Raw genomic sequence first — 9,196 nt, forward strand, 5'->3', positions numbered from 1 at the left:
CCCACCCCCATCTCATCCCACACCCCATGTCAGCCCATACCCGTCTCATCCCACACCCTGTCAGCCCACCCCCCATGTCAGCCCATACCCATGTCTCATCCCACACCCTGTTAGCCCATACCCGTCTCATCCCACATCCTGTCGGCCTGCCCCTCATCTCATCCCACACCCCGTGTCAGCCCACCCCTCATTTCATCCCACACCCTGTCAGTTCACCCCCCATGTCAGCCCGTACCCATGTCTCATCCCACACCCTGTCAGCCCACCCCCATCTCATCCCACACCCCATGTCGGCCCATACCCATCTCATCCCACACCCTGTGTCAGCCCACACCTCATTTCATCCCACACCCTGTCGGCCTACCCCTCATCTCATCCCACACCCTGTCAGCCCGCCCCCATCTCATCCCACACCCCATGTCGGCCCACCCCCCATGTCAGCCCTACCCATGTCTCATCCCACACCATCAGCCCATCCCTTATCTTATCCCATACCCTGCACTCACACAAAGTGACAACTCTCCCCAACCAACCTGTAAGCCCAAATCCCACCTACACCCAACATCATGTGCCCATGTCAAGCCCAAGAAGAGCTCTGACAGCTGGTGGAGGCATATGGGAGAGAGAGGAGGCCCCCACCCATAGATCTGGAAGCTGTGCACCCAACTCACTGGCTGCCATGCAGATGAATTCCAGAAATGGGGCTGGTGTCTGAGGGTGCTACATGCTGCTGTCAGAGTCAATTCAGATGCACGGTGACCCCGTGTGACACAACAGAACCACTCCACAAGGTTTTCAAGACCAGATCTCCAGGCCTCATGGCTGAAGCACCCCTGGGTGGGTTCAAACCATCAGCCTCTCTCAGCTAGTAGGTAAGCAGGAGACCATGTACACCACCCAGGGCTCCTCCATGTCATATGGAGACACTGTTTACAAGCCAAAATATCAGGAAAAGGGAAAAAGTCTCCAGAGGCTGCCAAAGTCTCTTCCTCTCCCAGGAACGGCCCATAGCACACACAGAGGGCACCAGCAAGCTGAACAATAGGAGTGGCAAGCACAGAGCCAGGCTGAGGGCAGGCACTGGAGCCCCAGAACCCCTGAGCCAGGTTGAGGGCCAGGCCCCAGGTCCCTGAGCCAGGATGAGGGCCTGCCCCAGGCATCATCAGCCTGGGGCCCCTGCAAAGCCCAAGAACTCAAACATTCCCATGAAGCTCCAGCCTTTCCTCCAAGTTGTGGCATCTGCACAGGAGTGCTGGGCAGTGATGGCTCATCTCTGTCCCCCTTGGGGTGGCCCAATGCTGCAGGCAGCACCTTGGAGGAAGGGGTCAAGGGAACAATGTGGCACCCAGGAGGCCCTGACCCTGCCTGATGCTGGCCTGGGCCTTCCCTTATAGCGCTTCCAGGAGGCCTTCCTGGGGCAGCACATGGTGATGCTTCATCTCCCCAGGCAGGGACCATGTCTGCCCCCAGTTCCACACTTGGCACTTGGTAGCTGGCAGTTATCCAGATGGTCCCGAGTGACTACAAGAGCAACTGTGACACCACCCACAGTCACAGCCTAACCCTAACCCTAATGGGGGCTCCTCATTTCCCCAGGAGATGCAGCCACACACCCACATATGACAAGGCAAGGCCAGGCCACCTGTCTCAGGAATGCCCCTGTGGTCCTAGTTGGAACTAAAGAAGCTGAGAGATGTACTCACTGCTGGCCGGGCCCCCAGCACCAACTGCCAGCACAAGACACAACTGACTCAGGGTCAACAACCCCGGCACCACCCAAGACGGGTTCTGATGGTGCCCTGTCCCACCGGCCGGCAGAGGAGATGCCCTCTGTAGGCCGTGCACATGACTGACATGTCCTGAGCAGGGAGGCCTCCCGGGGCAGTACCTTCTCATGCTGCCGCAGGTAGTCCTCACAGGCGCTGAGCGTCTCCTTGGGCTGGGTCTCGCCAAGTGCGCACAGAGCACTGCAGATCTGCTCCTGCACTTGGACATCCTTGTCGGTGATGGCATCCATCAGGGTGGTGCACAGCTCTGCATGATGACAGTATAAGCACCGTCTGCTCACTGCTCCACTGGGCATAGCACTGGGCCCAGAACCCACACGCACGCCAGGCAAGCAGACTTGGGAGCCCACACCTCCACTGTCACAGGTGCGTGTGGGCACAGCCCCACCCTGTCTCAATACCCCCCACAGTCAGGCATGGGGTGACCATGAGGAAACAGCCCCGCTCTCCCCACCTGCCTATGAGCAGGTACCCCCGACTCACTTCTCATGTAGGACTCAGCCATGTCTTCAGATGTGGCTTCCTCTGCCTGACACTGAGCCGTAAGGCCCCTCCACACCTGCAGGACAGAACTCCTCTGTGCACGGCAGTTACGACATGCGCACAGGACACACCCTGCCAATCAACACTCTCTGGAGGGAGTGATGGTACCACATTCTGGTGTGAACCACACCAAGAACCAGAGGCACCGTCATCGCCACCGTGGGCAGTGCAGCCACCACTCAAGTCACATACAAAGCATGCCACCAAGTGACATGGCTGCCGCCACCTAATACACCATCCTCTTCACTCTGGAAAAGAAAGAGGAAGACAGAAGTGGCCTCGCTTTCTGTCTCTGCACAACCAGAAACGCCTCCTTCCTCTTCTCAGGGCAGAGGACAGCGCCCGTGCCACTGTGGTGCCCTCTGTGGTAGCCAAGACCTCCCACACCTACGAGGCCTACCACAGACTATTCCCATCCAGGGACTGGAGGAGCACTGTGCCTGAGGCCCACAGCCCCAGACCTGCCATGGAACCCAAACACCACGCACTTGCCGCAGACTGTAGCTGAAGTCCTTTCAACACCTGCACCCTCCTCTATGATGATGCCACCAGCCCTGACTCCCACCATCACCCCCTATCCTACCTCCTCCCTGACACATTCCTGGGGAAATTGAGGAGCGAGGCCCTCAGCTGCCCTGGCCAGCAGGCACGGTCAGTGGCTGGCCAGCCATGGGATGAACACAGAGAGGCTGGGCAGCATTCAGGAGGTGGTAGAACTCAGGTCAGAGAGAACTCCAGCTCCAGAGAGCAGAATGGTTACCAGCCCCACTCGCTCCACCTGGGCCTGGGAAACGACGGAGAAGAGGCAGGTTTTAAAGGAGGAAACCCAGGCACACTGGAGAACACGCAAGGATAAAATTAGCAGGACCAGAATCACCAGGAATTCCAGGGGCCGGCGAGCAGATGGAGAAGCCTCTGGCTGCAGACGGAGGTGCCAGCCAGCATTTCCCCTTCCATATGGGAGAGTACTTCAGAATTGCAATGCAAACAGGAAATAAACACGCACATCCCATCTGCGCACAGGCCTGAGGCAGCAAATGTCCCACACTATGGCGGTTCAAACCCACCAGCCACTCCTCAGAAGGAAGGTTGGGCAATCCTACTTCTGTAGTGATACTGCCTCGGAAACCCAAGGAGGGGTCGCTATGAGTCAGGGCCGACTCAACGGCACATAACAACAACAACAAACAACATGGAGGGTTATGGTACAGGGCCACAGAACATGCTGCTTAGAGGCAAGCACACCCAGAGACAGACCCCAAGGTCCCACGCTCCCTGGTCTGGTCCAAGCAGCAAACCCCTGCCCACAGCTGCCCATCTGAGGAAGAGGTTTGAATGGGCCACGGCCGCCCACCATTCTCGTCCACCGGGGAGTAAAGGCAGGCTCAGCCAGGTCAAACCGCACCAAGCCCAGGATGCTCTTCATATAAATGCCAACCAGAGTAAACCAGGTAACTAACAAGTAGAGACCTCTACTTCCATATGCCCTCCTGCCCACACTGAAACGAAACAACACAAAACCAAAGTTCTCAGGCACTGTGCATCAGGAGATGAAGCCAGTGACCCCTAAAAGGCTCAGCCACCCTGGAGACTGCCAGGCCGCAGCATGGACCCCTGTAGCCAGAAATACACCTGAGCTGAAGAAAGGACAGTGGGTGTGTCAGGAGCCCAAGGCAGCTAGAGTTTGCAGGGTCCAGCACCATAGAGGCAGCTGCCCAGAGAGCTGCCTGTCAGTGCTGGGGTCACAGAACAATGGCCCAAAAGATGCTCATGCCCTCATCCCAGCACCTGTGAGTTTATACTGCACAGGGGACTTTGCCCATGGGATTGAGGCTTACTTAGCCCATGAGATGGGGATTGGCCTGATGAGCTGATCATATGACCCTTTAGAGGCGGACCCATCACAGCTGGGTGAAGAGAGATGTGACTCTCAGGAGGGTCAGCAGCAGGGCTGGAACTGCAAGGTGAGGGCTGTCAGCAAGTGCTAGAGAGACCCCAGGATGCCAAGAAAAGCAAAAAGATCCACTCCTGTAGAGCTTCTGAAAGTAACACAGCTCTGCAGCATTTTGAACGTAGTCACTGAGATTCTATGGAACTAATAACGTAAAGTAATAAACTTATGTTGTTTTAAGCTGGGAACCCTGGTGGCACAGTGGTTCAGTGCTCAACTGATAATTGAAAGTTTGGTGGTTTTAACCTACTAGCCACTCCACCAGAGAAAGATTTAGTAGTTTGCTTCAGTAAAGATGTACAGCCATGGAAACTCTATGGGACCGTTCTGTGTCCTAATAAGATATGGAACAGCAGAGGAAGAAGGAGAAAACCAAATTCACTGTCATTGAGTCAATTCTGACTCATAGTGACCCGCAACGGGTTTCCGAGGCAGTAAATGTTTATGGAAGTAGATTGCCCCATCTTCCTTCTGTGGAGTGGCTGGTGGGTTTGAACCGCCAACCTTGTGGTTAGCAGTCAAATGCCTAAGGCACTACACCACCAAAGCTCCTAGGAATAGAAGGAGGAAGTAGAATGTGAGGCTAACTGCCTCCTGTGCCGGGAGACAAGAACTGGATGGTGCCCACCTACCATTACTGAATGTTTTGATCAAAGAAGACTTCTGATCAAAAGAGGGAATATGCAAAGCAGAATTTCAAATTCTCATAGAATCCAGACTTTTTGGAGCCATGGAGGCTAAATGAACCCCTAAAACTACTGCCCTAAGATAATCTTTAAACCTTAAAGCAAAAATATTCCCTGGAGTCTTCTTCAAACCAAACACTAGTTTAGCTTATGTAGCAGAGTATCTGCCTTGAGCTCTGTGCTCTTCTAAGATCTATCAATAAGGAATTACACTAACAACAACAACTCAAAAGATTAGACAGGAACATTTGGGGGACAACGAGTTTATGTTAATGAGGAGGAATAATTTGGAAAAAGATGATAAGAATGGTTGCACATCTTGAAGAATGTAATCAATATCATTTGAACCAGTATCAGTTAAAACTGTAGGACTGGTGTACGTTCCGCTGTGTATATTCTCAATAACAAAATACTTCTGGCAAGATGATGGAACAGGCAGGCAAGATACCCAGATTCTCTACAACAAAGAAATGAAAAAATAATTTAAACAGATACAGAGGATAATCATGGGACCCTGAGCTTAAACAGGAAGAATAAAGAAGTGGATTAAATACCACCCAGTAGAAGAAATTGAATGGAAACAGCAAATAAGAAAGCAAATGGAACTGTGGACTACTGCCTGAACTGATGATACAGCCACTTTGATATTTGCGAGCAGTGTTCCGATCCAGGCAGCAACCTGATAATCACTCCACTCGCCAAGGACTGTATGGGTAATCGCACTGGTGAATGGCAACCAGAAAGAAACCATATCTACCTGACCCAACCACATCCTCACCGCCCGTAGCCCCACCCACCGGGCAAAGTCTACCACCTGCTTCTGTACCAACTGATCAATGATAAGACGGCAGCCAATACCAGCCTAGCCTGCCCTCAACTGCTCACACAAACAGCTAACAGAGATCTGTGCATACATTCTCATCCTCTATCACATCCACCAGGAGACAGGTGGTGAGTGCCTAAGTTCTGCCAAACTAGTGAATAGAGGAGCACACCGTCCCTGCTCTCTCAGATATGAAAAGAAAAAAGAAAAAAACCCTAGGCAAATCACACCAACATACGATCACTGATTACATATAAATATAATGGCATCACAATGTCTCAGAGATAACTGACAATCCCAGTTCACATAAAGACAAGATAAAGTCATACAAACAAGGGACCAAAATACAGAGCCCAAAACTTCCCAAGGAAAGAAGTGGCCTTGATAAGGAATTCAAAACAATTATATTTTAGTACCTTCAAAGGATTGAGAGATTCATCAAGGAAAACACCAACAAAATTAAGGGAAACACAGACAAAATTCAAGAATAATTTAGGTGATTTGGGTGAAGAGAAGGGCAATGTACCAAATGTGAGTGATCAATATGGTGGCATTGAGGAAGAGAAAGACATAGAGAGGTACATGGGAGGTACAGAGAACAAAGATGAACTGTTTTTGCACATACAGTACTGCTTTGTCAGTGAAGGCAAACATAGGTATACAGATGGATAGATGGGTGGACAGGCTGAACTAGTAGGTATGTCTATGAAGCGGGGAATGTACACAAGAACACGCATAGCGTTGGCAGACAATGGTCCTATAAGTTTATGTGAATGATCTGAATTCCCAGGTGTATAATGGAGCTGACAAGGGGCAGGGCTGTAGTCACTGCTTAGTCACAGCCAGCTACCCAGAGGGAGCAAGTAGTTGAACCTGTGGGCTCGGGACCATAGTTGCAGGGGACATCAAGCTCAATTGGCATAACATACTACACAAAACATTGTTCCACCCCCTACTTTGGCGAGTAGCGACTGGGATCTTAAAAGCTAGCAAGCTGCCATCCAGATGCAACGATGGGACTCTCCTCGTCCAGAGCAAAGAAGAAAGAAGAAAACCAAAGATTCATGGAAAGAATTAGTCTTAGTGACCGGTATACCATGCGATCCGAAGCCTATATGACTATGAGACCTGAAGAACTAGATGGTGCCCAGCTACCAATGTCAACCACTTGGAGAGGGATCTATGTAGGAGACTTTGGATAGAGAGGGAGAACAATGTGGAATAAAACTCAAAAGCATTTGGGGGAAGAAAAAAAAAAGGTGGACCAGGTTTGCTGGTCTGATAAGAGCCTGGTGGAACCACTGAGACTATGGCCCCTAGCTGCCCTTCAGGTCTAGAATTGAATACACACCTGTGGCTTCCAGCCAAGCAAAAGACAGGCATAAGAGTTGAACATTTACCTGAGGTAAATACACTCCTTGGAGAGAACAATCATGGGAGAAAGAAAGGCTATTTATGCACAGGGAGACAGCTCAGGGGACAGGGGTGCATGGAGGGATGGACACAGGAAAGAGGTGATTGTTGGAAGTGGGAGGGGAGCTGTTCCATTATGGTGAATTGTGGTCAATGTCATGAGACAAAGTATATGTGAACTGCTGTATGGAAAGTGAATTTGCTCTGTAAATTTTCACCCAAATCACAAAAAAAAAAAAAAAAAAAAGGACTTCTCTGAAAGAGTTAAAAGAGAACCTACAGATTGGGAAAAAATATTCAGCAACAAACTATCTGACAAGGGTCTTATCTCTAAAATTTACAGAAAACTCCAACACTTCAACATCAAAAAGACAAAAAATCCAATTTAAAAATGACAGAAGACATGAACAGACACTTCATAAAAGAAGATATTCAGGCAGCCACCAAAACCATGAAGAAACACAATCATTAGCCATTAGAGATATGCAAATCAAAATGACAATGAGATATCATCTCACCCCAGCAATAACTGGTAAGTTCAACAAGACAGAAAATAACAAATGCTGGTGAGGATGTGGAGAGACTGGGACTCTCATACACTGCTGGAGGGTCAAATCATGTCCCACCACAGCCGTGCAAAACAGGCTTCACTAGCTCCCACTGCCCAGAGTGAAATCTAGTACCTTCAGTGTGGCCCACAGCCATCTGGACCCAAACCCTGTGTATGTGTTTCATCCCCACCTTATTGTCCAGGCGCCACCTTCTGGCTGGCATATATGCTTATAATGCTTCTTCTCCAGGACATGCCCCACCCCAGCCGTCTACTGTGTGGGATCCCACATACTCCTCCAGGTCAACTCCTGCTACCTAGCCTGGGACATTCACTCAACCCACTAACAATGACCAAAGACCTCACAGTCCTGAGCTCACTCTGAATACAGACTCAGCACAAAATAGTAATAACTCTATCTTCCAGTCTTCACTGGCACACTGTTCCAGTTTGGGAGGAAGGCTCTAGTTTATCTCCTTAGTGTGTACAGAATGTATTAAAAAAAAAAAAACCTGCTAACTGAAGAATAGAATTAAAATTCTCTTGTAAGCCTCAATATTATAAAAATGTCAATTTTCCTTAATCTATAAATTCAATCAGGATTTTGGAGGGTATTTAATAAATGCTTCCAACCAAAGTTCATACGAAGGAATCAACACACAAGAATAGCTGTGGTGTCCCTAGCTGTCCTTCAGGTCTGGAACTGAACCCATTCCTGTGGCTTACAGACAAATAAAAGACAGGCATATGGGCTGAACATTCACATTAGGTAGATACACTCCTTGGAGAGAGCAATCATGGGAAAATAGAAGGGCTGTGCATACACAGGGAGACAGCTCAGGGGGCAGGAGTGCATGGGAGGGAAGGACATAGGGAAGAGTGAACTATGAGGAGGAAGTGAGAAGAGAGCTGTGACATTGTGGAAAATTACAGTCAATGTCATGAGATAAAACGTGTATGAACTGCTGTATGGAAAATGAATTTGCTTTGTAAATTTTCACCCAAACCACAATAAAAATTTAAAAAAAATAAAAAAAGAAGAGTTGTAGTGCAGTAGATTGCTTTTGTGTGGCCTTTCTAGCCATGGTCTTGTAACTCCCACCAAATGCTCAGGTGGGACTATGCAAACAAGGAGCTTATGGCCCGCCAGGGGATTGGATAGTTTGCTAATAATGGAAATAAGGTGCCCAGAACTCTGTGGAGGAGAGACCATGGAAATAAGCTACATGGAACCCTATCTAGGGGACTGACTGGTCTGCTTGCCATCTCATTAGCCTTGAAATGAGCATCCCAGAGGCAGGAAGGGGAGACCTGACTACCACAAAAAAAGAAAAGATGAGAACGGAGCACATCCTTTGGACTGGGGTCCCTGTGCTTAGAATCTCCTAGATCTAGGAAACAGAGGGCTGTAACACCAGAAAAGGTGTAAGATGGTGAGATGCA

The 9,196-nt window shown here is 49.7% G+C and overlaps 1 protein-coding gene across 1 annotated transcript in view; it reads right to left on the minus strand.

Moving 5' to 3' along the window:
- The window catches only part of MROH1 (maestro heat like repeat family member 1), a 50,236-nt gene extending 47,944 nt beyond the window's left edge, over positions 1-2,292 (minus strand). Inside the window, exons 1-2 of the mRNA XM_007956110.1 lie at positions 2,271-2,292; positions 1,889-2,034 (exon numbers count right to left, since the gene is read on the minus strand). Coding sequence (XP_007954301.1) covers positions 1,889-2,034; positions 2,271-2,292 — 168 coding nt within the window. The remainder of the gene's footprint in view (positions 1-1,888; positions 2,035-2,270) is intronic.
- Positions 2,293-9,196: the final 6,904 nt, after the last annotated feature.

The sequence above is a fragment of the Orycteropus afer genome, unplaced genomic scaffold (genome assembly GCF_000298275.1).
Source record: "Orycteropus afer afer isolate SDZICR_OR568_19922 unplaced genomic scaffold, OryAfe1.0 scaffold00574, whole genome shotgun sequence".
Lineage (NCBI taxonomy): Eukaryota > Metazoa > Chordata > Mammalia > Tubulidentata > Orycteropodidae > Orycteropus > Orycteropus afer.